The 26478-nt window shown below is 44.4% G+C and overlaps 1 protein-coding gene across 1 annotated transcript in view; it reads left to right on the top strand.

The window, feature by feature from the left end:
- Positions 1 to 26478, top strand: part of KIF14 (kinesin family member 14) — an 85374-nt gene that overhangs the window by 34080 nt on the left and 24816 nt on the right. The window contains exons 13-21 of the mRNA XM_089688688.1: positions 4011 to 4074; positions 6279 to 6463; positions 6613 to 6715; positions 6829 to 6989; positions 7068 to 7215; positions 7340 to 7492; positions 10136 to 10262; positions 17899 to 17992; positions 19635 to 19773. Coding sequence (XP_089544814.1) covers positions 4011 to 4074; positions 6279 to 6463; positions 6613 to 6715; positions 6829 to 6989; positions 7068 to 7215; positions 7340 to 7492; positions 10136 to 10262; positions 17899 to 17992; positions 19635 to 19773 — 1174 coding nt within the window. The remainder of the gene's footprint in view (positions 1 to 4010; positions 4075 to 6278; positions 6464 to 6612; positions 6716 to 6828; positions 6990 to 7067; positions 7216 to 7339; positions 7493 to 10135; positions 10263 to 17898; positions 17993 to 19634; positions 19774 to 26478) is intronic.

The following is a 26478-nucleotide window of genomic DNA, read 5'->3' as shown; positions in this document are numbered from 1 at the left end:
CAGACACGGCAGCTTGGAGGTGAGCCTGCACAAGTACCCCCATAGAAAGTGTCTTCCTACTAGGGCACTCGCCGAAGAGGAGGAGCCAGGAGTGCCGGTGAGGGACTGCCGTAGAGGAAAAAATTGCATAGAGCAAGTAAGTATAACATGTTTTTTATTTTAGTAGGAAAAAAATTCTTTATTCTTTAAATTTCTTCCACGTTCTTATGACATATGGACCTACAGCACTACTTCCAACTGGCAAGGTCCATACACTTTACGGACCTGACTTCCTACTTCTGCTATAAGCTCATGGTCACTTCAGTGATCCTGAAGTTATATCAGAACTATTCAGCAGACTCTGATGAACAAACCAATACAGTTCTTTGCAAAAGTATTCATACCCCTTGAAATTTTCAACATTTTGTCATGTTACAACCAAAAACGTTAATGTATTTTATTGGGATTTTATGTGATAGACCAACATAAAGAGGTACATAATTGTGAAGTGTAAGGAAAATGATAAATGGTTTTCAAAATTATTTACAAATAAATATCTGAACAGTGTGCCGTGCATTTGTATTCAGCCCCCTTTACTCTGATACCCCTAACTAAAATCTAGTAAAACCAATTGCCTTCATAAGTCACCTAGTTAGGAAATTGAGTCCACCTATGTGTAATTTAATCTCCGTATAAATACAGCTGTTCTGTGAAGCCCTCAGAGGTTTCTTAGAGAACATCAGTGAACAAACCACATCATGAAGGCCAAGGAACAAACCACACAGGTCAGTGATAAAGTTGTGAAGGTTGGCTTATAAAAAAAAGAAAACCCAAGATTTGAATATCTCACAGAGCACTGTTCAATTCATCATCTGAAAATGGAAAGAGCATGGCACAACTGGAAACCTACCAAGACATGGCCGTCCACCTAAATGGACAGACCTATGGTAACTCTGGAGGAGCTGCAGAGACCCACAGCTCAGGTGGGAGAATCTGTCCAGAAGACAACTATTAGTTGTGCACTCCACAAATATGGCCTTTATAGAAGAGTGGCAAGAAGAAAGTCATTGTTGAAAGCCACAAGAAGTCCCATTTGCAGTTTGTGAGAAGCCATGTGGGGGACACAGGAAACATGTGGAAGAAGGTGCTCTGGTCAGATGAGACCTAAATTGATCTTAGCCTAAAAGCAAAAAGCTATATGTGGTGGAAAAGTAACACTGCACGGGACCAAAAGTAATGGGACAGAATAATAATCATAAATCAAACTTTCACTTTTTAATACTTGGATGCAAATCCTTTGCAGTCAATTACAGCCTGAAGTCTGGAACGCATAGACATCACCAGACGCTGGGTTTCATCCCTGGTGATGCTCTGCCAGGCCTCTACTGCAACTGTCTTCAGTTCCTGCTTGTTCTTGGGGCATTTTCCCTTCAGTTTTGTCTTCAGCAAGTGAAATGCATGCTCAATCGGATTCAGGTCAGGTGATTGACTTGGCCATTGCATAACATTCCACTTCTTTCCCTTAAAATCTTTGGTTGCTTTTGCAGTATGCTTTGGGTCATTGTCCATCTGCACTGTGAAGCGGCGTCCAATGAGTTGTGAAGCATTTGGCTGAATATGAGCAGATAATATTGCCCGAAACACTTCAGAATTCATCCTGCTGCTTTTGTCAGCAATCACATCATCAATAAATACAAGAGAACCAGTTCCATTGGCAGCCATACATGCCCACGCCATGACACTACCACCACCATGCTTCACTGATGAGGTGGTATGCTTAGGATCATGAGCAGTTCCTTTCCGTCTCCATACTCTTCTCTTCCCATCACTCTGGTACAAGTTGATCTTGGTCTCATCTGTCCATAGGATGTTGTTCCAGAACTGTGAAGGCTTTTTTAGATGTCGTTTGGCAAACTCTAATCTGGCGTTCCTGTTTTTGAGGCTCACCAATGGTTTACATCTTGTGGTGAACCCTCTGTATTCACTCTGGTGAAGTCTTCTCCTGATTGTTGACTTTGACACACATACACCTACCTCCTGGAGAGTGTTCTTGATCTGGCCAACTGTTGTGAAGGGTGTTTTCTTCACCAGGGAAAGAATTCTTCGGTCATCCACCACAGTTGTTTTCTGTGGTCTTCCGGGTCTTTTGGTGTTGCTGAGCTCACCGGTGCGTTCCTTCTTTTTAAGAATGTTCCAAACAGTTGTTTTGGCCACGCCTAATGTTTTTGCTATCTTTCTGATGGGTTTGTTTTGTTTTTTCAGCCTAATGATGGCTTGCTTCACTGATAGTGACAGCTCTTTGGATCTCATCTTGAGAGTTGACAGCAACAGATTCCAAATGCAAATAGCACACTTGAAATGAACTCTGGACCTATTATCTGCTCATTGTAATTGGGATAATGAGGGAATAACACACACCTGGCCATGGAACAGCTGAGAAGCCAATTGTCCCATTACTTTTGGTCCCTTAACAAGTGGGAGGCACATATGCAAACTGTTGTAATTCCTACACTGTTCACCTGATTTGGATGTAAATGCCCTCAAATTAAAGCTGACAGTCTGCAGTTAAAGCACATCTTGTTCATTTCATTTCAAATCCATTGTGGTGGTGTATAGATCCAAAAATGTTAGAAATGTGTCCATGTCCCAATATTTATGGACCTATGTGTGTGTGTGTGTGTGTGTGTGTGTGTGTGTGTGTGTGTGTGTATATGTATATATGTATATGTATATATATATATATATATATATATATATATATATATATATATATATATATATATATTTATTTCTTACTAACTCTTTTTATATACTTGTTAAGAATTCAACATCCATTGCATAGTGACCAGATACTATTACAAATATTGCACTAGATGCTCCTACAGTGAAAATGGATACAGTGACAAATCGGTAAATATACATTATAGGCATAACAGGATTACAAAATACCCTGCAGGTATAAGTAAAAAAAAAGTGAGCATAAATAGCTGTATTGACATTTTAATTTCCATACCGTTTGTGGAAAAAAAAAATGGTTGGTGACCTATCATGCACAAATTAGGGGGCATGTGGGTTGGCATTTACTGTAGAAAATGTAAGCCAAATAAGGGTTGAGAAAAGGATAATAGGGACCAAAGCATGTAGTGAAGAAAAGAAGGCAGTAGAGAAAGTTTCTTACTTTGGCTTTCTAGTGCTTGCTTTACATGTAAGGATAAGACAACCTAGATTAGAAATTTAGAAATCGTCTTTGATCTTTCACTTTTGGTCTAATTTGGTCAAACTCGAATTTCCATCAGGGGTAATTTATTCCTTTTCAATGAGAATGATTGATTGTTTTGGTTTAGAACTGCTTATTTAGTGAAATTGAATTATTAAAGATACATTTCTTTAATTGAAACCATTATTATAGCAAATGGTAGTATTGTGTTTAGATTATTTGCAGGGGGAGCAATTATATGCCAGGTATTATACTTGCTAAAACCTTATGACTGTACAGCAATACTGGCTATTAATGGTAATACTAGTGATACCATACACAATAAGTTTTTGAATATAAATTATTTCTATTTACTGTACATTTTAATGATCATTTTCTTGAAATTAAACTTCACTGCAATGAATGCAGCTCAGTACTCATTAATGCATCCTTCAACATACCCTTTTTAAATGCAAGCAAAATACATACAGTACCCACATTTTGCCTTGATATAAGCCTTATGCGTTCACTATATAGCAGAGCTCAGACTGGGGAAAGGAGATGCAGCATAAGGTGTCAACCAGTAGTGCTCATTTTACAAGCTGTAAAGCATCTGCAAGTAGGTTGTAATCCAAGATAAATTGGTGAGAAAGTGCTGAGACTCCTAATTTGTAGCACAATATGTATTTCCACCAGATTGTGCTCACTGGATCTCTAAAACAAAATAAATGAATGTCTCACAATGGACCTGTTAAATAGGCTCAACCTTCTTTTGCCTTTATGTTAACAAATAATTATCAAAATTTAAAAAATTGTCTTTATTTTTTATACAAAGGGTTTGGAAGGAGAGGCTTGAATATGCTGAACAAAGAAAGAAGGAAGAGACCCAAGAATTACAGGTGAGATTAGGGAATAGGCACATGCTAAGAGTGCAGAACTGCTTGCTACACCAACCATGGCCTCATCATCAGCATTGTTTTATGCAAACTCCCTCTTAGCCAGGTTTTAAAAGATTTTCTGATCATGCCAACTCCATATTCACTTACAAGGTACACCCGCTGTATCCAAATAAAGAAAATAAAAGCAGTGTTAAACAGCAGTAAAAAAGTGGCTATATAATCATATAGAATATCATAAATAATAAATGCAGTCCAAAAAGAAAAAAGTGAAATGTCCAGCAATAATGTGTAAATCAATGGTGATCAACGATGTGAAGGGTACATCTGTGACAATCCTACACCACTATGTACTCACCAGAAGCAAGAAATACAGGATTTGTGCAGAAATCTCTCCAAGAGATGTAACCTTTCCACTGCAGGAAATGGATATATAGCCAAATGACATCCACTGCGACTGGGCTCTATATGGGCATTCCTTGAAATGGATCTCCCCTGCACCTGTTGGCGATCGATCCAAATGTGGCACATCTGGAGGTAGTGATATAAAGAATGACAGAGCTCTGCGTCACTCAGACTGACAGTCGCACTCCGATGACGTCACCTGCACACGGCGACCCAGAGCAGACTAGAACCTTACATGGGGAGGTGTTATTTGAGGTGCCTCTGCTGGGATTGTCCTGTGTGCTCAGTCAGCTCTGCATTCCCATCCCACCTGTGTGCGGGTGACGTCATCGGACTGCGACTGCCTGTCCGCCTATTTCTTTATCGTACATCATGGGACACATAGCAGGCCATAATAATGACCATAATAATGTGGGTTATATGCCACCTAAAGGTGAATGGATACTGGCAGACCAATCAAACAGGAAGTCCTCCCCCTTATAATCCCTCCTATACAAGAAACTCTGCTTTTTCGCCAGTGTCTGTAACGTGGATGTTCACTGAACATGTGCTGCATATGCTCTGTAAAGCATACCGGAAGGTCTGGAACGATTCTGAGAGTCGAGGGCTTCAATCTGATCCATTTGAAAAGCTTTTAGCCAAAATGGATGGAATATGAGCCTCGCTGGATAAGGAGAAGAATCCTCAGGGTTTTGCCTGTGATACGGCTTTACGGCGCTGGACCCTGTGGTTTCGGAATCCTGTCCAGCTTGATCTGACCAAGGCACTTCCAGCAGGGTGCTATACAGGTCCAAGGCAGTGGCCCCCATTTTAATAAGGGGAGACCAAGTCCTTGAAGGTTTTAGGACAAGGCCCGCCGTGATGGGTTGAAGGTTGGTCCTTTTAAATATGAGTTCTGGTGCCTGCGGCGGGATGGGCAAGGGTTCCTTCTATATGTATATATCTGTATATATGATGCTTCTGCTGTGTTTGACTGGGAAGATTTCCAGGGGGAATATCTCCTTTTTTTTCTCCTATAACTGCCTGTAGTAACTAATTTTGCCCACATGAGGGAGTCTGTTACTACGTGGGCACACAAGCGTGCACGCGCGGCAGGGACGCATGAGAAAGTAGCGTCAGGAAGAGGAAGTCGGCCATATTGTTTACATAGGACACTGTTTGTTACATGTCAGCTGCTGCAGCTGCCATTTCCTCTGCTGGACAATGGAGGGATGTACTCGGTGCTCTTGGTTTATTTTGCATACTTACCTGTAAAATCCATTTCTTGCAGTACATCATAGGACAGAGGTCCCTCCCCTCTTTCTGGATTTTCATTGCTTGCTACAAAAACTGAGGACTTCCTGTGTAGGAAGGGTTATATGGGGGAAGACTTCCAGTTTTATTGGTCAGCCAGTGTCCATTCACTTGTAGGTGGCATATAACCCACATAGTCATTATTATGGCCTGCTCTGTGTCCTGTGATATACTCCAAGAAATGGATTTTACAGGTAAGTATGTAGAAAAAAATCTAATTTTTTTTATTCCTAGCCTAAAGTTCCACTTTAAAGAGCAAACCAGCCCTGATTAAAGCACATTGCAGAGAAGTATACAGTTGGAATGTCTTGTTAGTTTTCGGCACTTTTAAAAAGAAATTAAATATAATTAAACCACATACTTGTGTTTTTAAAAATTGACTTTCCTGCAGTTTCAACATTTTTGGTGATATCAATTAACAGGAAGTGTGTACGTTGGATAAATGATGAAAATATGTGCTGATTTTTTTTCCTATGAAAATTACTGTAGTTTTGCTGTACTCCAAACAGAAAGCTGGGATTACTTTTAAGATGGACAATCGTTTGCCAAACCTGGTGAATCTGAATGAAGATCCTCAGCTGTCAGAGATGTTACTGTACATGATAAAAGAGGGCAAGACCACTGTGGGGAAATACTGTAAAGGCTCATCTCATGACATTCAACTATCTGGCGCACTTATAGCTGAAGATCATTGGTAAGAAGATATGAACAATGAATATTAATTTTCTGCTTGGGAGAAGGTGACTGCAAAAATCTAAAGTGCTATGAAAAACAGATTATTGCCTGTAGGCAATGAATGTGTTTTCTGGGTTATCTGCAATCCATTTTTTTTTTCTTTGGCAGTGTCATTACAAATATTGACAACATAGTTAGAATAATCCCAGCAGGAGAGGCAAAGACATATGTTAATGGTAATGAGACCTTGGCTTCCACCACTCTGCATCACGTGAGTTCAATCTTTTTTGTATTGATAAAACACTGAAAAAGTGTGTGGTTATAACATATCTAGAGGTTATTTTTTATCCATAACGTATACTTATTTTCAAATGTAACATTCAGGGTGATCGTGTGATTCTGGGAGGAGATCATTACTTCAGATTCAACCATCCTGTGGAAGTCCAGCAATTTAAAGGCACATCCAGAGTTTCTACTGTATGCTCAGATGGTCCCAAGGACTTTGAATTTGCCAAGAATGAACTTCTGAAAGCCCAGAGAGTCAAGTGTGTAAACCCATCCAACAGTTTTCTTTCTAGAAAAGTTTTAATACAACCTTGAATACCAATTATTTTGTTTTGTAGATTGGAAGAGGAGATTGAAGAAGCACGGTTAAGAGCAAAGGAGGAGATGATGCGAGGAATCCAGATTGCAAAAGAGATGGCGCAGCAGGAGCTCAGCTGCCATAAGTCCGCATACGAAGAAAAGATCAAAGCATTAGAGGCCGAGCTGGTGAGTGACTAGTCATAATTATACCTTCATTTTTAAATGGGATTACTTTAGGAGGATATATTACAATTATTGGGAAACTGAATTTTTAGATTTTAATATTCGTACCACTTAAATTGATTTTTAGAAAGAGGAAACTCGGAGGAAACAGCAGCAGGAGATTACCACTCAGAAAGCAGCCAGCAAAATCCAGGAGCTGGAAGAGGTGAAGCTGCATCTGCAGCAGGAGATTCAGCTCAACAAAAGGAGATTAGAAATGGAAACTCTGGCTACCAAGCAGGTAAAAAAAAGTTGGTTATACTACATGTAAATTAGCTACTTTGCGCTCTCTGGAAACAAGGAAGAGACTTCAGTGAATCACTTGGGTGAGACATACAATTGTAGAAAACAACGCCTTCCTTTTAAATATCTAATTGTGGTTATCACAGTCTGGGCAGGCTCATAGCATAGTATTGCAACAGTATTTTGGCAAGTTGTGCATGCACCCTCCAGTTTTCAAGTGTAATGTAGAGCCATCTTAAGCAGTGGCTACTGGACACTGAAATCAAACCTTATTAGGGTGCACCAACCATGATCCTCCACCATGTCTTCCCCTTACAATATGCTCCTTCCTCTTCATCTGACCTTTTATTTAGTACTGAAAAAGCAGGATACAAACTACCCCACTCAGTTGCCAGGACTTGGCAGTAGCGCCCATCAGCAGAGTTAGGAAGTTTTGCGGTGTTGACTATGCATCAGGACTTTCCTTTACTCCTCTTTAAAAGTCATGCATACAATAATCACTGTTTTGCCTCATCCAGCGGTGAATTTGTTCCTACTTCAAGTAATTCAAGTTGGACTTGATCCACATGGGAAAGTTGCACTTTTTTCCGCCTCATCCTCTCCCACTTTTGGACACATTTATTTTTTTGGGGAGCAGGTACCTAGTTTAGATAGGTACCTCTCCCACTTTTGCTCGGATCGCATAGGCAATCCAAGCGGAAGTTCAGCCCCAAGCCCCCCACCTTCCCCTTTGCCTCCAACCTTCTGGAACACATCACAGGTCATAGGAGGCTCCTGGACCAAAGTGGAGTGGGAAGCCAGCTGAGAAGCTGCAAGGAAGAGTCACACCCAGCTTGTCTGGGTGAGAATAATGCTGGATCCCCTGACTGGTACGTGTCCTCTTATTAAAAGCCAGCAGCTACAGTATTTGTAGCTGCTGACTTTTTTTTTGGAGGGTGGGCCACAGATGGACTGAACCTCCTTAAGGTATTGACAATGTTCTGGTGTTGTGTGGTCATAACAAAAGAAAACTAAAAAAAAAAAGAAAAACATATGCTGCACCTCTCATACTTGCACACTTTTCCTTTACCCTTTCACTTCCAGAGCTGATTTTGGATTTTCTTTTTTAGAATACATTTGAAAAATCCTTTTAGGCCTGAAGTTTAGTTGCAGTGTTTGTAAACCTTCACCTTGTAAAACAATCCATTCAGTTTAAAACAGAAATGAAAGGCAAAACATTTTTGAATAATTTAAAATAACATTGTGTATACCTTCTTCTTCCTTTTTTTTTTTTTTTTTATAGAAGTGATCACATACCTTCTGTTCTCAGCTGCATAAGATCTTCCCAGTGAATGGCTGTGCAGGGGTGGGGATGTCAGCATAAGCCTGATCATTGGAGGAGAACAGACAGAATTTTCAATACAGCTAGAGAACTGACCACTGTGTTCTCCTACTTAGCCTAGTCATTTTTTGATAGGAAAACAGAGGGACTGGCAGGAACACCAGGTATTCCACACAAAGTAAGCAATACACAATACTTTTTCAAACAAGTACACGGTGCAGCAGGCATATATCAGGAATATGAAATATTGGGTTTACATTGACTTTAAAACGCCCAAAATATATATTTTCTGAAAGCAAACACACTGGCGAGCACAATAGTGGCAGTTCCAATTTATATCACACGATATTAGCGCAATGGTTTATCAAGTATAACATTTCAGGAAAAAAAGTTTATTTTAGGGCACACAAATGCATTATATTTCTCAATATGTTTATGTTCATATCTGGGGGCTCATCAATTTTTTTCAAAGGGATTTAAGTGCATGGGTGTAACTTTTCATTTTTTACACTTTTTTTGTCTCCTATGTAAAGGTTTTTTTTTGTCTTTTTTGGTGACAGGATCTCTTTAATGAGGCATCAGGGGTCTTTTAGATCCCTGCTGTCTCACCTGCCCTGTATTTCAGCTAATGGAGCACAGGTCACACCCCATTAGCTTACTTCCTAGCCACAGAGTCCAGGGAAAGTTACAGTAGGATTCAAGAGACTTTTTTTTAAATGCTGTAAGCCTTCTGATTACTTCCAACTAACAGTTGGCTTGTCAGATTTACTCATGTCTGTGTGTAAAACCTGATGCTGCTGATGTATGGTTTATATTGGTGGCAGTGAAAGGGTTTAAAACCTTCAAGTGGAACAAAATACCTGTTGATCTGCCAGAAATGCCCTATTGTTAGCCAGCAACACGTATTTTGTTTTGACTGAACGTTGTCAGCCCTCCCAGTGTCTCTTGCTAAACTACTTAGCCTTTATGTTGTAGAGCTATGAGAGCAGGAATGGTTAAGTCTTCTGCAGTCCATGAATAAGAATTAGGACGGTTAAATAGCATCTTTAGTGTAACACAGGAGGTCTGCAAAGAACACAGGATGGCTTTGAATTTCTGACGAAGCTGATCGGTGTTTTGTCACTTCAAGCAGAACTAACATGCTTCATATGAATATTTAATGGTCCAAAATGGAGCAAACATGAGTTCATTGTTTATTTTAGAAACTTGCCTAAATTGTATATACATCCTAATATGATTAATTTATTTCTGCATTGTAATAGTTGTATTTTTAGCATTTTAAGACCTGTTTTTTAAGTCACCTGTTATATACTTGGGCAGGCATTAGAAGATCACACCGTTCGCCATGCCAAGATTTTGCAAGCTCTGGAGGATGAAAAGCAGAAAATTGCTAGGGAAGTGCAGATGCTGCAAAAGGAGAAGAATAACAGAGAGAGGAGTATGTCAGGTAACTTTTGGCATGTGCTAAAAAATTTGTCGGCTTTGAAGAGCATTTTAATGGTCCTTGTATATGGGCATATGAGTCTGTTCAATCTAAATTCCGGCGTCTTTCTTCGGCTTGGGATGCCAAGGCGCAGTATAAAGTAGGTATATACCGACACCATTTTTTTTACACTGAGTACGAGTATTGATAGTTTTTTCAACATACTCGCCGATACCAATTATCGATACCTATGAATAGTAGTAGGTAGAGGGGTGGTGCGATACGGGAAAACATGCTTTTTGCATGTTACCACACTGCACTTGGTGTGAATAAGCCCTAAAATGTACTCTGCGAGGCAGAGCTCAGTTGTCTGTAGGTTGTAAAGTCCCCATCCCCCATTCTTAGTACAAATTCCCTCCTCCTAGCACAACCCCTCCTGAACGCCTTCCTCCTAGCATGACCCTCCTACCCCACCCAAATCACCCTACCAGTACAACCCCCCAAACCCCCCAATACCCCCCCTCCTAGCACAACCCTTCTAAATGACTGCTTCAGCAGGTGACTGTCATCAGTTGTTAAGGATGGAGCGGGCCCCCTCCTTAACCCATAATTGCCCAAATTCTGTTGTTTACATTTCAGCTGTCAGTGGGGGAATTCCACTGACAGCTGAAAGAACCAAACCTACAGGTATCTGTTTTTAGTATCGGAGCATTTGCACAGGTACCGATACTCATGCAAATACTTGGTATCGGCACCTATGCATCCCTAGCGTACAGTTTTTCACAGACATGAAATACTGTGCACTGCTGTACTTGAGTATATGGTGGTGCTATCATAAATGTAGAATGTTTTCTATTTTCTGCATATGCCTGTACATATGCCTGTACATTGTACTTGTGCTTACGACAGCATCGCCTTATACCCGAGTACAGCAACATACAGCCATTTATGTCTATGGTAGGCTGTGCATTGCACTTAGCTGTCCGTGCTGGGTGAAGATGCTGGCTTTTACATTGACCAGCCTCTGCCACTCGTTTGCAAGGATCCTAGCAAACAAGTGTACAATCCAAATGTGCTCCTGCGTTAAAAATGGCTGGGTATGTGGGTGCTGCAGCGACCGTCGGCTGGAACTGAGCAGAATCCGTAGGGGAGAATGTCACCAGCACACTGAGGATCACCAATATGGGTCCAAAAGTTTTAATGAACGATCACATAGTTACAGCAAGGCAACGTTTCGGAGTCTCGCAGGACCCCTTCATCAGGCATGTGTCACAACGAAACGTTGCCTTGCTGTAACTATGTGATCGTTCATTAAGGCTAGGTTCACATCTCCGCGTTCTGTGGGCCGCGTTTTGCATGGGCATGAGAGCCCATTCATTCCCTCCTTAGGAGTCGCTTGAAGATTTGGGTCCCCCTATAGTCCTGCACAGTCAGGCATCACACATCTTCAGAAAAGCTTGCATCCAGAGTCAGAAATAAGTCCATGAGCTTTGCTTTTGTTTTATTCGGGGAAATTGAACTGGGATAGATTTAGGGGTGTACAGGATTCCCAAGGATACTGATAAGCTGAGGACAACTTCCTGGAACTAGCCTTTTCAGCAGCACAGTCTTTGTTGGAGAGCTAGCCAGTGCCTCTTTAATGTACCACCCCAGAGCCTAGATGAACTTCTCCTCTTCAACCAGCAATCTGGAGGTATCCCTGAACAGGGGATCTGGTTCCTGTCACTTTAAAAGATGAACAGTCACTGGCAGGAGGCTAATCTGGTTTTCCACCAGAGTGCTCCTTCCCCTATCCGCCCAGGGGATGTAGGTGTACTAACTTAGATCCTCTCCTGTGCTGCTTGTTGGTTGGTGGCTGCTACCAGGTCTATCTGCTGGGTCGCTCCTTCACTGCCATACAGGTGGTCCTCTCTCAGGGGGCCAGTGAGCTCTGAGCTGTCCTTCATTCCAGCTCCAGGCCTGCAGGTGGAACCCATCCCACTGGACCTCCTCACATCCTCCTTCCTTCAGCCCCACATCTTCCTATCATTCACCTAAACTCTCCGTCCAACTCTCCTGGTGCTGAGCAGGCTCTCACACTTTTAAGGGTGTCCAACTCCTTGCCAGCCTCCTTTTGAGGCTTGGCTAGGACCCCTCAAGAGTGCAGCCAGCCACTCCTCAGATCCACGCACTGCCTATAGAGCCTTTCTCCAAAAGGCCTAGAACAGGGGGAAATTCCAGAAGGGCTGGCCTGCAGAGCCTCAGATCCTGACCATGATTTGACCTTCTGGCTATTACACTCAGCCTTCCTTACTGACAAACACTAGCTCCCCCTACCTAAACCAGAAGGGTTCTCTCTTGCGCTCTCTCCCCCTCTCTCTTGCGCTCTCTCCCCCTCTCTCTTGCGCTCTCTCCCCCTCTCTCTGGCGCTCTCTCCCCCCTCTCTCTGGCGCTCTCCCCCCCCTCTCTCTGGCGCTCTCTCCCCCCTCTCTCTGGCGCTCTCTCCCCCCTCTCTCTTGCGCTCTCTCCCCCCTCTCTCCCCCCTCTCTCTTGCGCTCTCTCTCCCCCCTCTCTCTTGCGCTCTCTCTCCCCCTCTCTCTCTCGCGCTCTCTCCCCCCCTCTCTCTCTCGCGCTCTCTCCCCCCCTCTCTCTCGCGCTCTCTCCCCCTCTCTCTCTTGTGCTCTCTCCCCCCCTCTCTCGCGCTCTCTCCCCCTCTCTCTCGCGCTCTCTCCCCCTCTCTCTCGCGCTCCCCCCTCTCTCGCGCTCTCTCCCCCCTCTCTCGCGCTCTCTCCCCCTCTCTCCCCCCTCTCTCTCGCTCTCTCCCCCCTCTCTCTCGCTCTCTCCCCCCTCTCTCTCGCTCTCTCCCCCCTCTCTCTCGCGCTCTCCCCCCCCTCTCTCTCGCTCTCTCCCCCCTCTCTCTCGCGCTCTCCCCCCCCTCTCTCTCGCGCTCTCCCCCCCCTCTCTTGCGCTCTCCCCCTCTCTCTCACGCTCTCCCCCTCTCTCTCTCGCGCTCTCTCCCCCTCTCTCTCTCGCGCTCTCTCCCCCTCTCTCTCTCTCGCGCTCTCTCCCCCCCTCTCTCTCTCGCGCTCTCTCCCCCTCTCTCTCTCGCGCTCTCTCCCCCTCTCTCTCTCGCGCTCTCTCCCCTCTCTCTCTCGCGCTCTCTCCCCTCTCTCTCTCGCGCTCTCTCCCCTCTCTCTCTCGCGCTCTCTCCCCCTCTCTCTCTCGCGCTCTCTCCCCCTCTCTCTCTCGCGCTCTCTCCCCCTCTCTCTCTCGCGCTCTCTCCCCCTCTCTCGCTCTCTTTCCCTCTCTCTCGCGCTCTCTTTCCCTCTCTCTCGCGCTCTCTCCCCTCTCTCTCTCTCGCGCTCTCTCCCCTCTCTCTCTCGCGCTCTCTCCCCCTCTCTCTCTCGCGCTCTCTCCCCTCTCTCTCTCGCGCTCTCTTTCCCTCTCTCTCTCGCGCTCTCTCCCCCCCTCTCTCTCGCGCTCTCTCCCCCCCTCTCTCTCGCGCTCTCTCCCCCTCTCTCTCGCGCTCTCTCCCCTCTCTCTCTCGCGCGCTCTCTCCCCCTCTCTCTCGCGCGCTCTCTCCCCCTCTCTCTCGCGCGCTCTCTCCCCCTCTCTCTCGCGCGCTCTCTCCCCCTCTCTCTCGCTCGCTCTCTCCCCCTCTCTCTCGCGCGCTCTCTCCCCCTCTCTCTCGCTCGCTCTCTCCCCCCCTCTCTCGCGCGCTCTCCCCCCCTCTCTCGCGCGCTCTCTCCCCCCCTCTCTCGCGCGCTCTCTCCCCCCCTCTCTCGCGCGCTCTCTCCCCCTCTCTCTCTCGCGCTCTCTCCCCCCTCTCTCTCGTGCGCTCTCTCCCCCCCTCTCTCTCGCGCTCTCCCCCCTCTCTCTCGCGCTCTCTCCCCCCTCTCTCTCGCGCTCTCCCCCCCTCTCTCTCGCGCTCTCCCCCCCTCTCTCTCGCGCTCTCCCCCCCTCTCTCTCGCGCTCTCCCCCCTCTCTCTCGCGCTCTCTCCCCCCTCTCTCTCGCGCTCTCTCCCCCTCTCTCTCGCGCTCTCTCCCCCTCTCTCTCTCGCGCTCTCTCCCCCTCTCTCTCTCGCGCTCTCTCCCCCCTCTCTCTCTCGCGCTCTCTCCCCCCTCTCTCTCTCGCGCTCTCTCCCCCCTCTCTCTCTCGCGCTCTCTCCCCCCTCTCTCTCTCTCGCGCTCTCTCCCCCTCTCTCTCTCGCGCTCTCTCCCCCGCTCTCTCTCGCGCTCCCCCCCCTCTCTCTTTCTCCCTCTCTCCTGCGAACTTTGTGTGACCTTCAGATTAGCACAACAGTGTGTAGAGCACTTCATGGAATAGGTTTCTATGGCTGAGCAGCCAAGCCAAGCCTTACATCACAAAGTGCAGTGGTGTAAAGCACTTAGCCACTGGACACTAGAGTAGTGGAGGCGTGTTCTCTGGAGTGATGAATCGCGCTTCTCTGTCTGGCAATCCAATGAAAGTGTCTGGGTTTGGCATTTGCCAGGAGAACGGTACTTGCCTGACTGCATTGTGCCAAGTGTAAAGTTTGGTGGAGGGGGGATTATGGTGTGGGGTTGTTTTTCAGGGGTTGGGCTTGGCCCCTTGGTTCCAGTGGAGGGAACTCTTAAAGCGTCTGCATACCAAGACATTTTGGACAATTTCATGCTCCCAACTTTGTTGGGACAGTTTGAGGATGGCCCGTTCCTGTTCCAACATGAGTGTGCACTAGTGCACAAAGCAAGGTCCATAAAGACTTGAATGAGTGAGTTTGAGGTGGAGAAACTTGACTGGCCTGTACAGAGACCTGACCTCAATCCGACAAAACACCTTTGGAATAAATTAGAGTGGAGACTTCGAGCCAGGCCTTCTCGTCCGACATCAGTGTCTGATCTCACAAATGCACTTCTGGAACAATGGTCAAACATTCCCATAGACACACTTCTAAACCTTGTGGACAGCCTTCCAAGAAAAGTTGAAGCTGTTATAGCTAGAAAGGGTGGGCCAACTCAATATTGAATCCTACGGACTAAGACTGATGTGCCACTGAAGTTTGTGCATTTAAAGACAGGCGTCCCAATACTTTTGCCAATATTGTGTGTGTGTGTGTGTATACATATGTATGTGTGTGTATGTATATATAACAAATTATGCGCTAATTTGCATGTTCATGAGGGAAATAAGTATTTGATCCCCTTCAAAAAACATGACTTAGTACTTGGTGGCAAATCCCTTGTTGGCAATCACAGTGGTCAGACGTTTCCTGTAGTTGGCCACCAGGTTTGCACACATCTCAGGAGGGATTTTGGCCCACTCCTCTTGGCAGATCCTCTCCAAGTCATTAAGGTTTGGTGGCTGACGTTTGGCAACTCGAACTTTCAGCTCCCCCCACAGATTTTCAATCGGATTAAGGTCTGGAGACTGGCTAGGCCACTCCAGGACCTTAATGTGCTTCTTCTTGAGCCACTCCTATGTTGTCTTGGCCGTGTGTTTTGGGTCATTGTCATGCTGGAACACCCATCCACAACCCATTTTCAATGCCCTGGCTGAAGGAAGAAGGTTCTCACCCAAGATTTGATGGTACATTGCCCTGTCCATCGTCTCTTTGATGCAGTGCAGTTGTCCTGTCCCCTTAACAGAAAAACATCCCCAAAGCAGAATGTTTCCACCGCCATGTTTGGCAGTTAGGATGGTGTTCTTGGGGTTCATAGGCAGCATTCCTCCTCCTTCTCCAAACAAGGCGATTTGAGTTGATGCCAAAGAGCTCGATTTTGGTCTCCTCATCTGACCATAACACTTTCAATCAGTCTTCCTCTGCATCATTCAGATGTTCAGTGGCAAACTTCAGACGGGCCTGGACATGTGCTTTCTTGAGCAGAGGGACATTGCGGGCACTACAGGATTTCTATCCTTGTTGGCGTAGCGTGTTACTAATTGTTTTCTTGATGACTGTGGTTCCAACTGCCTGGAGATCATTGAGAAGATCCTCACGTGTAGTTCTGGGATGATTCCTCACTGTTCTCATGATCATTGACACTCCACGAGGTGAGATCTTGCATGTTGCACCAGACCTAGGGAGACTGACAGTTGTTTTGTGTTTCTTCCATTTGCGAATGATTGCACCAACTGTTGTCACCTTCTCACCAAGCTGCTTGGCGATAGTTTGGTAGCCCAGTCCAGCCTTGTGTAGGTCTACAGTCTTGTCCCTGACACCTTGGACAGCTCTTTGGTCTTTGCCATGGTGGAGGGTTTGGAATCTGATTGTTTTTTGATTGCTCCTCTGGACAGGTGTCTTTTATACAGGTAACAAAATGAGATTAGCAGCACTCCCTTTAAGAGACTGCTTCTAATCTCAGCTTGTTACCTCTATGAAAGACACCTGGTAGCCAGGAATCCTGCTGAATGATAGGGGATCAAATACTTCTTTCCCTCATGAACATATAAATCAGTGCATAATTTCCCTCATGAACATACAAATCAGTGCATAATTTGTTAGACATGCATTTCTTTTGAATTTTTTGTTGCTATTCTGTCTCTGTGTTGCAATACACCTACCATTCAATTTTTAGACTGATCATTCCTTTGTGAGCAGACAGTCAAAATTAGCAGGGGATCAAATACTTATTTCCGTGTGTGTGTGTAACACACGTGAGTACTATGGAGTACAGTGAATACATCCTCGTGTTCTTCAAGAAGCCAGTTTGAGGTGATTTGAGCTTTGTGACATGGTGCATTATCCTGCTGGAAGTAGCCATCAGAAGAGGGTACACCATAGTCATTGAAGGGATGGACATGGTCAGCAACAATACTCAGGTAGGTCATGGCATGCCAATGCTCAATTGGTATTAAGGGGCCCAAATTGTGCCAAGAAAATATGCCCCACACCATTACACTTCCACCACCAACCTGAACCTTTGATACAAGGCAGGATGGATCCATGCTTTCATGTTGTTTACGCCAAATTCTGACCCTACCATCTGAATGTAGCAGCTGAAATTGAGACTCATCAGACCAGGCAATGTTTTTCCAATCTTCTATTGTCCCATTCTGGTGAGCCTGTGTGAACTGTAGCCTTTGTTTCCTAGTCTTGGCTGACAGGAGTGGCACCCGGTGTGGTCGTCTGCTGCTGTAGCCCATCTGCTTCAAGGTTCGACATGTTGTGCTTTTAGAGATGGTATTCTACAGACCTTGGTTGTAGCGAGTGGTTATTTGAGTTATCATTTCCTTTCTATCATCTTGAACCAGTTTGCCCATTCTCTTCTAACATCAACAATGCATTTTCGTCCACACAACTGCCACTCTCTGGATATTTTCTAAACACTCAGCCTGGCTGGCACCAACAGCCATGCCACATTCAAAGTCACCTAAATCCCCCATTCCCCATTCTTATACTCAGTTTGAACTTCAGCAAGTTGTCTTCACCACATCTAGATGCCTAAATGCATTAAGTTGCTGCAATATGATTGGCTGATTAGCAATTTGTGTTACCAAGCAATTGAACAGGTGTACCTAATAAAGTGGCTGGTGAGTGTATATATAATATATATTTGTATGTATGTATATGAGAGAACCGCATATGTTTCAGCATCCCTTCATAATGGCAAATGGCTATAAGTTATTACTGAACCATGAGTATACAACTAGTTGTAATCTAGTTCTTCTTTTGTTTTGTTTTTTTGTTTTTGTTTTTTTCAGTTCCACCTACTTGGAATTCCTTGAAACTGTCTGTCATGATTCAGGAGGCAAACACAATTAGTGCCAAACTCCAGAAGCATACTGTATTCAGTAGGTAAGAGTAATGCAAGCTTAGCCTTGTAAAGGAGTCTTGTAAATAGCAGCACCTATGGTGACCGAATTACTCAGGTCGGCTCTTGCACATGTGCTCTTTATGGACCAGTGCAATTTTAACATTTCTGTGATGGGTTTGTTCATTCTGTGATAACTGTCTTCAAGATAAGGTTATGCATATAGCCTTTTTTGAGTACCAATAAGACTCTCACCTTTTTGAAAGAAAATTGTACATGTTTCTGGTCTAATTAGTGTTCGTTTAAAGCCACTTTACTGAAGATAAAAAGTATACATTAGTCCTGTTTGTTATGACACTAACATTATGTTTCTGTTATGAACCATGAAAATTTTTTTTCAGTCAAATGGTAAATATGAAAAAAAATCTAGCAGCAAAATAAAAGCCAATTGGGGTTATTTAGGAACATCGTTTATTTAAAAAATGTTTTTATTTACTTACAAGTCACCCCTTTTAAATGTACCTTTTGATCTGCATTAAATGCAGTAAAGCAGTTACTTACACAACATAGGAACAAGTATGTTGCTACACTGTAATTCTTATTAATACTGACACAAAAGCTGTAGCTGCTCCTGATAAAGGGAACAAGTCCCAATTGTCAAATAGCTGGGATTTCTTGATTATTGCAGCCAGGAAGCTGTTGGGAAGGAAGAGGAGTATTTTTAGAAGATGTTTTTTTGGGCATACATTGGTCATAGCTAATTAAACTAGTGGTCTGATCAGTCTCAAAAGGAGTCTATCAACAAAACAAATCTGTAAAGCATTTCATAAAGACTATTTAGACTGTGGCAGTCACTCCGTTACAGTGATGGCAAACAGCTGCTCAATTTGATGGGGTTTTTGTCTTGCCTAGGAGTCCTTGTATGTCAGATTCGATCGAAGGCTAACCAGACAGGTATTTAGCTCAATGGCACACTCCATTTAAATCTCAACTGCAGGCAAAAAAACTCCCACCCAGTTTTTTTTTTTTTTTCTTCTTACCTGGCAAAGCAAATTATATTAATCTGTTGTCCCCTCAATCCAAATCCGTTGCTGATGCTATTTGACTGCATAGACTGCTTTTCCAGTGCTACAGATGCGTCTAAAACCATTTGGTCCCTTTCCTTCATGGCCTCCATGAACTCCTCTTCCTGAGAGGACCCTCTGTTGGACAGCCAAAGGGAATTGTTCATGGCATGTAGGCAGTGATGTGGACACCTGAAAGAAGGACTCCAGCAGGAAGCTAGCTGAACTCAGCACTGGAGGATTACATGACCATCACTTTTGCGAAGTAGAAAAGGGCATTGTGTTTTTTTTGCAAACGATCAGTAATTTGGGTGGAGGGTTAATTTTATCCCTTAGTTGGGCTTTAAAGGTAGAAGAGTACTTTTATCCATAATTTCAGAACTGTAAATAATAAAGTGAAGGGAATACAATGCTTTGGAAGAACAAATCATTGCTTAAAATGTGACTTGCCAGGATTCTGGAACAAATAGACACTTAGCCATGAAGTCAGAGAAAGTCAGGTTGCAATAAAAGTAAAAGTCTTGCACTGGCTGCACTTGTTTGGGGTATCTATTGTTTAATTCTGAATTTTAAAAATTCCTGTAATATTGCAATGTGTTTTTTGTTTGTTTTTTTTTTCCAGACATGAAGTGGCTGATAAAGAAAACCTATCTGGTAATTCAGTACAAATCCAAGTCCGAAACCTTAAGCTGGGAATTGTAACATTCTGGAATCTGGATAAGTTTGAATATAAGTTGGCTGCCATGAAGGATTTATATGAGGTGACTGATAAGTGGAATTCCTAGTATGAGTGTTTTTATATTTTTTTTTTAATGGTTTTACAGACAGCACAAATGATGACACCAAACAAAACTGAATGCTATTTAACATCATCATAGAGGGTGTGACGGAGGGTAGGCAGGACAGAACACACAGAGTAGATGGCAAACGCACAAAGCTTTATTGAGACACACAGATGACAGTCACTCAATAGAGGGAATCTCAGGGAGGGGGAATTTGCCAGTAAAGGATAGCAAGGAGGGGCCAACCACTTATAGTCCAACATCGAGAGCCAAGGGAGAGTCTCTGTAGCAACTGTAATCCAATGGGGGGGTCAGCACAGGAACAGTTCAGGTAAAACAGGGAGAGAGCATATACTCACGGATCCGACAGGGTGCCTGGTCTCCCAGGGATAGGAAGTGGAACACAGGTACCTGTTGGAGTCCGGATCGTGCTGGTGGTCTCCCCTTTTGGGCTGAGTCCTCAGGCAGCTGGCAGGCAATCTCGCAATCTCTCCTCTGGACTGGGGTCTCTGGCAACTAGCAGGCAATCTCTCAATCTCTCCCCTAGGCTGGGGGTCTCTAGTAGCTGGCAGGCAATCCCACAATCTCTCCCCTAGGCTGGGGGTCTCTGGGTCTCTGGCAGCTAGCAGACAATCTCCCCCTGCTCTGGGGTCTCTGGCAGCTGGCAGGCAATCTCTCCCCTAGACTGGGGGTCTCTGGCAGCTAGCAAGCAATCTCCCCCTGCTCTGGGGTCTCTGGCAGGCAATCCTGCAATCTCAGCCCTAGGCTGGGGGGGTCTCTGCAGAGTCCTGCCACAAAGGTCCTGCCGCAGCTGGGGCTCCTTCGGTGGCTGCGCAGTGGTGAAAGATGACCGGAGCGCCCGGCATCAGCTTCTTAAGCTGATGTCGTACGCTCCCTGGTCATCTAAGTAACCAGGGCGGGCCGGAGCTGGCGGGTCTCGTTGCCCGGCAACGAGGCACGCCCCCTGGACAGGGACCGCGCCTCTCGTGAGTGCGGCCTTTGTCCAGGGACATCCGCAAGCGCGGGAACTTCCCGCGCTGCAGATAACAGACCTGAGATGGCGTCAGCGAGACGCCATAGCCCGGAACATCCCTGCGGGAGGTTCGCACTTCTCTGTGGAGAGGTGTGAACCTCACCACCTTCTCCTCTCCAGCCACAGCTGGAGAGGGAGAAGATAGGGCAGGGGTGGTAAAAATCGCACCTCTCATCCCACTGCGGCAGGATGAGAGGTGGAGGGGGGGTGGACACTAGACCCCAGGGATAAATTGAGCTGGTGACAGGGGACACAATGAGGGCCAGGATGACACCGGACCCCCGGGGATATTAGAGGGGCCGGTGCCAGGAATTATGGAGGGCAACTAAAGGATATACAGCAAGCTGGCAACAAGCTGGCCTGGAGGAGGGAAACACACAATAATTGAATTTGGCCATTTGGCAGAGTGACACGGAGGACATACAGAGAGAGAATCTGAGGGACGTTTGGTACAGGGAAATAATAAGGGGATTAAATGAAATCAATAATTGGCAGGGGCCCCTATACCGTGACGGAGGGATTCTAGAAAATGGTTAGAGAGAATAAGTTATCTGCTTATTTTCCTGCTATTAAGGAAAATGTGATAAGAACATCTTGCTGTCCATAGAAACCGGTTAACTTTCAACTCTAATTTCTGTAGTCCATTGTTGAAAACATGATCCTTTGCACTGGGCAATAAGACATTTGTTCTTCTAAGCACAATTTTCACTCACAAGTCCATTACAGATGTTCACATCTCTTCCTACAACCCCCTTCTAAACATTAGTGGGACTCCTGATCATTTAAGGAGCTCAATATTTGGCAGTCTAGTTCTTTAGCTACAATTCACTGTAAATGTACAGATGCACTTAGTCATCTGAACTTTCATTTAGGCCTGTAAATTCAGCTCACAGTCACAGTAAATCCTAGTAATTTTAGAAGAGCCTTCTCAGTGTTACTGCATTACAGATTAGAGATTTTAATGGATTGGAAATCCATTTACTTCAAAGGAAATCTATAGCATAAGATGTGTAAACATTCTAAATTGTTATTGTAAAGCAATGTATGCTGTGACTTTCATGATTACTTTGCTCCAATACTGTATATTTATGGGGATATCTCATATACAAATTTTTGTAGATTCTCAGTCTACTGACTTTTTATAAGATATGTTCAAACAGCATCCTTGCTAGACAACAATCCACATAGAACTGATACTGCACTGAAGCAAGTCTGTAAGCTAGAGATTGCATTGATTTATCTCTTCTGCACAGACTGATAAAATAGTTATTGAGATGACTCAGCAGGAAGCAGAACTATGTATGTAAAGCTGGCCATAGACGGAGAGATTTTCTTTCCCGCAGTCATGGGCCAATGTTGATGGGGGATTCCTACCATGGAGTCATTGTGTTCTCCCAGCTTGACGGTGGGGGAGCCATCCTCGCCAGGAGAACACAGTGATTACTGCTAGCGGCTATAATGGCCACTAGAAATAACATGTAAAATCCAACAAGCTGATTTTGTCCAAGTTGATTGATCGATCAACTTGGGTACATTCAGCCTGCCCATACATGGTTCAAATCTCGACCAGTCCCTGCTGAACTGCTGGGATTTAAACAGTCTATGGTCAGCTTAACAAATACATGAATGGATAGATATTATCAAATACCGGGACACTTGTTGAATGTTTTTACATTTTGCGTGCTAGTGTTGCATATTTTAATAGTTTCTGCAGTAAGCTTTGTTAGTAATATTTGACACCTAAGGCAAATATTCTTTTGCGTGGCCCAGCTGATTACATTTTGTAAAGTTTCTGTGAAAATTTACTAGTCTAGAAAGCAAAAACAAATTGTAATGAAAATTAAATATAACTATTTATTGACACAGGCAGGTTCAGAGAAGACTGGTTATAGACAGGTACCTTCAGGTGAGCACACACTGGCAAGAAAGCTGAGAGGACCCCTATGTCAGTGCTTCCAGTGATGGTTCATTCTTTACTAGTGTCTAGAGTGGGACTCCTTTCTTTTTAAATGCGCAGACCAGATGACTTAAATACTGGTCAATGAAATCCGCATGCAAAAAGAAGCTGGAAAGGATTCCCTTTTGCATAAGAACATCTCTTCGGCGACGAACTTGACTCTTTAATCAAAAAGGTTACTGGGGGAAAGAGTACCCTGTTACTGAGAAAATACCAGGCCAAGGTTCCTGTGGAGGAGGGGTTCATTCCCTATGGGCCTCATCTTCCAAGGCTAAGCTTGTTTTTCAAGCTTTCTTTTCAGTGACTGGGCATCCCCCAATTTAAATGGGGGGGATATCTGTTGGCATTTGCAGCCATCTTCAGGAAATATCTGACCTTTTTGGGTTTGTCTGTTGTCACGCAAGAATACAAACTGGAATTTCTGTCTGCACCCTCTTTGATCCATTACTGCAAGCTTGCTGTCCTCAGCACTGTCTGTTCAGCTTGACCTCTACCAGGAAAAAAAGAAAAGAAAAAGTGGAGTTCTGAGATTTGTTTAGTGTGGCTGAGTAATGGCCCAAGAGAAAACTGTGGAAACATGAACAGTTCCAAAGAGTTCATGTAAGGGGAAATGGTCCATATGAATTAACAGCAATGTTGATACTCTTGTGGCAGCACCTCTGAACAGACTGAATAATTCTCTGTACTGATAAGAAAGGAACACCAGAGGGCGCCTAAGTGTAGCATTAGAAAGACTTTAAAGGGATAGTTCACCTTCACCATAGAACTGCCGATGCAGGTAAGGAGCGTCTGTGGCTAAAAACAAACTGCGTCTCTGACTAAAGTTGAATAATGCTCTTGCTATAGTTGTAGGCCATTTACAAACCTCATGAAGCCTGACTGGAATACTCCCAGGACATTGCTAAGTAAGGCTTAGTAATTACTGCTCACCCCCACCATCCCAGGGTTAAGCTTTTTCTTTGATTCAGACCCCCTCTCCCCTGATACAGAGTTCAGCGTCTGAGAGCTCATTCCTGTTTTGGTGGAGGTGGGCTGTAATGACCAGGCCTCACTTAGCAATATGCTGGGAGTATTCCAGTCAAGCTTCACCTATAGCAAGTACATTATTCAATTTTAGTCAGAGCTGCCCAGTTTGGTTTTATCTACAGACACCCCTTATCTGCATAGGCAGTTTTTGGTAAAGGTGAACTAACCCTTTAATGAGAATAAGACCATAAACTCACAACGGTAGCAAAATATGGTGTCTCTCATAAGCACATTCCAGTACAAATCCCTTGTGGATGCCTGGCAGATGCTACATGTAGACACCCTTTGGTGTTCCTGGATCATTGTCCCCAACTCAGGCGGGTATCAGTATTTTTGCTGCAACGTATTCTGGATTTCAAAACCAGACGGACCTGTATGTCTCATCCTGGATCTCAAGGTCCTCAACAAGAACCTGAGAATCTACAAATTCCAGATAGTCCGCCAGGTCAGTCGTTGCCTTTCATCAAAAAGGACATTTCCTGGCTTCTGTATGCCCTGATTCATTCACTACAGCACAAGATTTTGTCTAAGACAACGAAACACCTGCCTATGGGCAGCTGCCAGTCACTCTTTCATGTGGTGGACACACAATCCAGCACTGAAACTGGTGGTGGGGGGGGGGGGGGGGGGGGGAGTCCTTTCTCCTGTTGATGTGGATGGTGATTATGATGGATGCCAGCTTTTCAGGCCTGGGGAGGTGTACAGGGAACTTGATTGCTGCATAAATCCTAACTTCCAATTAAGATCCCAAAGTTCAGAGATATTCGCCATGTCCTTCAGAGATGGATGAGCTGCTTTCTGGGACTGCTGTCACAGGTTCTGTCAGACATCAACCGAACCGGATAGCGTATGTACTCTCCAGCGCCTCAGGATATGCACAGCCAAAAGGGAAGCCAAGGGTACCAGGACAGCGACAACCAAAGGAAATGCTTCAGGGGTGCAGCCCTCCTCAGACGGGGAAATCAGCCACTGGATAGAGAGAAAACAGGTGGCGCACACACCTAGTGCATTATCCAAGGTTTATTGTAGGAATTAATTCATAAAAACATGATTTTTATGATTTAATTCCTACAATAAACCTTGGATAATGCACTAGGTGTGTGCGCCACCTGTTTTCTCTCTGTCAGACATCACAATTGTCTTACATCAATCACCTAGACAGGACTAGAAGTCAAGCAGCTCAGAAGGTGGAGTGGAGAGATTTCGGTCTCAGTCACCAGATCCAAGGACTTTTGTGGTGGAAGCCCTGGTGACACCGTGGGATCAGATATCTCTTATATATGCCTTTCCTCCTCTACAGATCATCACTCGCCTGCTTTGCTGGATTGAATCCAAAGGAATTCCAGTGATTTTTGTGGTTGCAAGCATGCAAAGAAGTACCAAGAACTTGGTACGCAAACAAATTCTGACTTCTGTGGGAGGTTTCATGGCCATTGCAGACTGTCCGAAATTACTGTCTCAGGATCCGGTGTTCCATTCTGCTTCACAGTTGCTGGCTTTTACAGCCTGTCAGTTCAATCCTGGGCTGTGCAGCATTAAGCTTCTGCGTTAGCCATTTGTAAGGCTGCTACTGGTCTTTTGGTTCACATGTTTACTAGGTGGACGTTCAGGCCTCAGTTGATGCTGCTTTTGGCTGTAAAGTGCTTTAAACTGCTGTTTGAATTGAGTCTGGCTCTTTTTGGTTCTGTGAGGGGTATGTGGCTAATGTTGCCATTTTACCCTCCCTCAGTGTTATTGCTGTTATTGGTATGTCCCAATCTAAATCTGCCTGTGTCCTGTACTGTAGGATCAAGAAAATGGGATTTTTGACTTGCATGTATATTCCATTTCTTGGAGTACAGTACAGAACACAGGCAACTCAGTTCTGTAGCAAACATTCATGGACCACAGACTGAGGATTGTTGGCAGCAGGAGAAGTTATTTAGGGGTCCTCACTAATGATGGGCCGAACACCCCCCAGTTTGGTTCACGGTAGAACATTTGACAGACAAAGAGTTTGCATAGAACCTAATGCAAGTCTATGAGACTCAAACTTGCAAATTCAAAAGTGCCCATTTTGAAGGCTTATATTCAAGGTATTGGCCATAAAAGTGGTATGGGTACTGCCCTAAGGGACATGAATCAGTGAAAAAATTATTTTCAAAAAGTACCATTTTTTTAAAGGGGCAGTCATTTTTCCATTGCTTAAAGTAAGAAAAAAAAATTGAAAACTTCCTTTTAAATATCATGCCTGGGGAGTCCCCTTAAAATACCTGCAAAGTTGCACATCTGTACAATGTATAGAACCTGCTGCAGCAGGACTGAATTTTTGTTTTTTCAAATATGTTTCTTAAAAAAAATAAAACAGCACGGGGTTCCCCCCCCCCCCCCATCTATACCAGATTTGTTTTTTTTATGTATTTTTTTGCTAATATTTTCTTAAATTATTATTTTTTTTTAATTGTTTTGTCTTTTTTGGGGAGAGTATTCTCCCCTCTGTCTTATATAGTGTGGGATAGATACTGTGCACTGTGAGAGTGCAGTGCATTGTGGGGTGTTTGGCTGGCGAACAGTTGGTGGTGCCTTCGCACCGTAACCCTTCAGTTATTCTTAATGAGTGCAGGCTTTGGACCCTGCTCTAAAAATTCCAATTATATGCACCTGTCATACAGGTGCAGAAAAATTGGGC

This window comes from Staurois parvus, unplaced genomic scaffold (genome assembly GCF_062004578.1).
Source record: "Staurois parvus isolate SC_StPar_1 unplaced genomic scaffold, SC_StPar_1.0 ptg000450l, whole genome shotgun sequence".
Lineage (NCBI taxonomy): Eukaryota > Metazoa > Chordata > Amphibia > Anura > Ranidae > Staurois > Staurois parvus.
The sequence above is the reverse complement of the archived record's forward strand: the minus strand, read 5'-3'. Positions and strand labels throughout refer to the sequence as shown.